The following is a 5,588-nucleotide window of genomic DNA, read 5'->3' as shown; positions in this document are numbered from 1 at the left end:
CCTCCGCCAAGCTCATTTTAAGATAGATACGCGAGTAAAATTATTAATAGAGAAATGAAAATAAACTTTGGAAACAGCAACTCCACCATAGGTTACGTGGAAACGATGAACCTGTTTTCAAGGAAGATAATCAAAGAATGTAACATTAATACTTCATGTAAAGTAAATATAACAAATGAAAAATCCTTCTAGAATCCATAAAAATTCCTGGATCACTATCAAAATTTCATCATCTGTTCCTTGTATCATTACCAACTTTTACTTTCATCAAATACCGTTCACAACTTTTTGAGTTATTTTGCACACAGACGGACAGACCAGAAATCAAAAAAGTAAAAAAACAAATGATTACAATCGAAAAATTAACAAAAAACTACAATAATTAGATTGCCTACGACAAATGAAGGGAAATAACTCTCATTGTATACATTTTATTAAAGCAGTAAGCGGCAGTTAATCGAAGTTACATCCCATCACCAGATGTGTGAGTCCATGTGTTCTTGATTTCGTTCCATCTTCTGGTTCCGTGTCATTACGTAAATCTTTCTTTTTTTTACCTTCTTATTTGTTATTAATTATCTAAACTTGATTTTCTTGTGTTATAATTCTTAATCTTTGGAGGAAGAAAAGGAGATGAATAAAAACCTATGACCGGTAGTCATTTGATTCTGTTCTCAGCCCCGTTGAAAAAATAAGAAAATCATCTTTGTAAATTTAAAGCAAAAGGAAAATATTTCATCAAGAAAAATCTATTGAAAATATAGCTGTCATTTGAAATCTTGAAATTACATTCGTTACAGCATTGTTCTATAACTTAAATAATTTCGTCTAAATGTAGGATACTTTCTGAAAATTATCGGTTCAAAAATAATATTGTTATTTAAAGTTAATTTTCTAACAAAAAGTAAGCTATATAAATCAATACTACGTAAGTATAACAAGTAATATATATAAATATCTTATTGATCGCTCCATACTTCTTAACAGCACATCATACTACACCGGGTATCTCTTCTCTTCGATTATTGTTACATCTCTGTACGCGTGGCTATTTGTTAGATATACACACTACAGTTTAATCGTTATAAGTATTTCATCATTGTAAGTATAGCTTAATGGTTATGTTTCATGATATAAATCAAATATATATAACTAAAAGTTCTAAGTTAAGACTTGATTTTTCAGTCTTCTGTGGTGTTGTTGACAAACGCATTTCCATGTTTGTACTTTAACTAGTTTAGTTCATAACAATCAGATGTATATTATAACATTTTGCTCTTTGTCTGAATCCTAGAGAATAATAACATTGTTAACCTTAGTACTAAATCGTTAGTAATAAGTGAAAGGGTCTTCATCGCTTTCGACGATGCAGATTCAATTGAGTGATCGACTGAATTACCTGCTCATTGAATTTGTAAATGGTTGAATATCATACAAACACGTGCATCCTTAACGCAATTCGTTGGCAGAATTAACGTGACACAGTGTGTGATAAAGCTGTACCTGTGAATTACAAGTACAATCCACCTGACGAATTTCTTCTGTTTGTATGAAAGTAATAGTAAAAGACACTTGTCTAAAATGCCATCTAGCGGAATCGAACCCAGGATCTCGTGATGTGACACGTACTTCTTAAACATTTGACCATGCTGCATCCAATCATATTGTTATGAGGTATGTAATTTACGAAGACGAGAATTTAGATGAAGAAATAAATGGTACTACTAAAGCAGCGCGGACCCGGTCGCGCGTCCTCGCTAGCTAGTCTTTAGTGGTCGATCCTAACCCTATCCCTAACCCTAACCCTAACCCACGTGTGCAAATGAATACGTGTTTAGGGTTAGGGTTAGAATCGACCACTCACGACTAGCTAGCGCGGACGCGCGACTGCGCGTTCGGGTCCGCACTGCTTTAGTAGTACCGAGATAAATATTTCAACAGATAATATTTATGCACCAAATTAATAATTTATTGAAAGTGCTTTAAAGTGTACTTGAAAATAATCTCTTCAAAAATATCTCTAACTTAAGGGGCATTTCTACGCAAGTTGTTGTTAATTTTACGTTCACGCCTGCCTACCACTTGTCCAATTACATACTCTGCTCTCTGTCTGTGTGCATTGAGGACATGTAGCCTAGTGGTTAGTGTGTAGCACTCACAGTTGCGAGATCTTGGGTTTGATTCCTGGACCGGATGATGTGTTGTGTTAAGCAAAACGCTTCATCTCCCATTGCTTTACAACCTCTTCTACGTGACATACTTTGCATTTGTACAGGCAATGTCAATTTGATGGAAAGAGTGAACTAATGTACAGCATAAACATTTGATCACTGACAACAAATCATTTGTACAGGTTGCCTAGCAAAGATGTTGCAGAACCCTCGTCTGTTGTCTGCGATAGGAGAGTCTAGGATGTATACATATATGTGTATATCTCTATGAAGCATAAGGGCTTCATATTTTGGGTAGATGAAGTATTTCTAATGACACTGTCACTACAGGTTCAATCCTGTTGTTCCTCATCACTGTCATTTAGGCTGCTTGTCCACCATCTTCATTTGTTTTGAGTGGTTCAAATTCAGATATAATTTGGTCTGCATGAGTCAAAGTTCTAATTCCATTCCATGTAATGAAAACAGTGTAGTGTCTAACATGCATCACAAAGTTTGAAATTTTTTATGTTGAATCGTTTGTTATACTGTATCTACTCATGCATGGAGGAGAACAAGGCCAAGGGAACACAAACCTGTTAATCCATTATGCAAAAAAAGACTTTGTAGCCTATTGGCTAAAGAATAGTATACTAAGTAGTAGTTGGGTCTCTCTGGATAAAGAATGCCTTTAACCTTATTTTAATTCTTTGAACCATTTGTTCTGCAATTCCATTTGAGTATGGATGAAGAAGAACATTTTGTAAGGAATGCAACCAACTTTCTGTTGTCAAGAATAGAGATACCATCATGAAATTTTGAGTACATTGTTGCTAAAACCTTTGGCACATCATTTCAAAAGAAAACCACATACAATACCTGCTTTACTGTTGAACACTTCCTAACAGTAACAAGAATAACCTACTGTCACATTGAAAAGTTACTTATGTTAAGCAGCAATTAATGACATTAAGATGGAAATGATCCCTGTGTACACAAGTCCTTAGGCTTTGAATGAAACCTACCTCTTTGGAATTTTTACCTTTGTTTATTTAGGACAACTATATATGCAGTCCCCAACATTGTGTGAATAACCAGACTACAATGCTTTGGTCTTTGGGCAATTACACTTAGCAGTAATGAGGCAATGAACATCATTATAAACATTTAAGGATTTGACTTCTGGATACATCAGGCAAAGCAATAACCTCACAACTGCAAAGAAGATAATTTTTTACAGCTAATATGTTTGACCTTCTTATAAAGACTTCTTAGTATTGAGCAATTATTCTAGACATTCTTTTTATATTTATTCTGGAAATACTTTCACTTAATTTCAAATTACACAGTTTCTGAAGCTAGTCTAATAAGAGGCAATATATCAGTTTTTATCTAGTGTATAAAATTATCATCAACATTATCAGAAACAGTATTCTGTAGTTGCATTCTAAAATATCTCTGTGAGATTGTATCAGCATAATGGAGTTTCTTTTGTTATTGTTTTATGTAATGTCAAATTCAAATGCACCCAGCTGTGTGTACCACTTCATTATTCTTGTTGACAAAATCCTTTAGAAGTTCTTTGCATGGATCTGTTTGGATCTAGTAAGAATAATCTACTAATCAAAAAAAATTATGGGAATGGCTTGTGATCACAGTGATGTCTTTATTGGTATCGAACATACTTCTAATATGATTTTCAGCAAGAGTACTTTTTAAATTAACTAAGGTCTTTTGCTGAATATTTGTCTAACCAAATTTAACATTTTTCTTGCATGAATTTGCAAATGGTCTGATCATTTTAGAATGTATGGCAAATAATGACCTTAAAAATTTACTAATACTAAAAAGAACGCTGACAAACTTCTAATATTTTCTGGACCAAATGATCTGGAGAACTACTTTTCTTTGAAATAATATATTCCCAAAACAATATCCTATTATTCTACTAGTAAAGAAATATATTTCTTCCATTTGATTACCTTACTGCATCTCTCTCTCTCTCTCTCAATACTTATTACATGGAAAAATGCAAGCATGAAAAGTAATATTCTTAAGATTATGAACCTGGAAAAGTACAGGACAAGTTATTACACCTGTAAAAGTATAGGACAAGCTATTACTTCTAGTAAAGTAAAGAATAAGAAACTTTTTACTTAAAATATTGCAGCAAAGAATGCCAGTTCTTCTAATTTATCACTCTTTACAGTTCTCATATTTTTAATTTATTGCACAAAACTGTTCAGCTAATTTGTATGTTTGTCTAATTAGTTACTTTTTTCTGTATTTAAGATAGTAAATTAGCCAAATTCTACATAAATAAGTATAGTATTATTTGTAAACTATAATAAAATAATTTTTAATTTCAAATTTTAATTTTAGCTGCAATATTTTAAGTAAGAAGTTTCTTATTCTTTACTTTACTTGAAGTAATAGCTTGTCCTATACTTTTACAGGTGTAATAACTTGTCCTGTACTTTTCCAGGTTTATAATCTTAAGAATATTACTTTTCATGCTTGCATTTTTCCATGTAATCCATGATTTTTCCAGGCATTGCTGTTATAAGATAATTAATAATGTGTCAATTAATTATTGAAGATTTTACCTTATAAAATACTGAAAGATAATATTTCAATTTTTCCATGTAAGTGATGATAATATTTCAATTTTTTTATGTTTAATTTAAACATATGTTGTGATTGAATTATTTGATATTACCCATTCGCATCAAATTAGTGGCAGGGATTTTGACCATGTTGTTGGTAAAAGTTACAAACAACAAGACCCCAAAAGCCATCAGTTACCAGGCTCAACTAAGTAAGCTAATTTTGTAATAAAAAATGACTATTATTGTACCTTCAATTTTATATAAATATTTGGTTTTTCTTTTCATAAATTAAAATCATTTTATAAACCAAAAAAATCATTTTTAATTTCCAGAGTGTATGATTTAGGTACAGGGATACTTTGGCTGCTATTTTTAGCGTGTTGAGCAACCAGGTAGAGGCTTTTTCATTGATTCAATTGCATGATGAGTTTTTTTACACATATATGTAATATGTCACTGCAGAGATGCTCAAAATATCTGGCAGTGTTGGCTATAGCCTAGTCACCCGTATTACGAACCAGGTGATACACGAAGGAGTCATACCCAATGACTGGTGTAGCAGCATCATAGTCAACTGCTACAAAGGTAAAGGTGACGCTTTAGATACAAATAATTACAGAGGCATCAAGCTGTTAGATCAGGTTATGAAAGTTACAGAGAGGGTCATAGCCCAACTAATTAGGGAGCGAATCAATTTAGATGAGATGCAGTTTGGGTTCGTGCCAGGTAAAAGCACTACTGATGCCTTATTTCTAGTGAGACAGTTGCAGGAGAAATACCTAGCTAAGGATAAACCTCTGTACCTGGCTTTCGTTGACATGGAGAAAGC

General features: G+C 32.8%; 1 protein-coding gene across 1 annotated transcript in view; it reads left to right on the top strand.

The window, feature by feature from the left end:
* Positions 1 to 1,309: 1,309 nt before the first annotated feature.
* Positions 1,310 to 5,588, top strand: part of LOC106875714 (tRNA-dihydrouridine(20) synthase [NAD(P)+]-like) — a 61,861-nt gene continuing 57,582 nt past the window's right edge. Inside the window, exon 1 of the mRNA XM_052966773.1 lies at positions 1,310 to 1,674. Coding sequence (XP_052822733.1) covers positions 1,670 to 1,674 — 5 coding nt within the window. The 5' untranslated portion in view covers positions 1,310 to 1,669. The remainder of the gene's footprint in view (positions 1,675 to 5,588) is intronic.

Source organism: Octopus bimaculoides, chromosome 3 (genome assembly GCF_001194135.2).
Source record: "Octopus bimaculoides isolate UCB-OBI-ISO-001 chromosome 3, ASM119413v2, whole genome shotgun sequence".
NCBI lineage: Eukaryota > Metazoa > Mollusca > Cephalopoda > Octopoda > Octopodidae > Octopus > Octopus bimaculoides.
The sequence above is the reverse complement of the archived record's forward strand: the minus strand, read 5'-3'. Positions and strand labels throughout refer to the sequence as shown.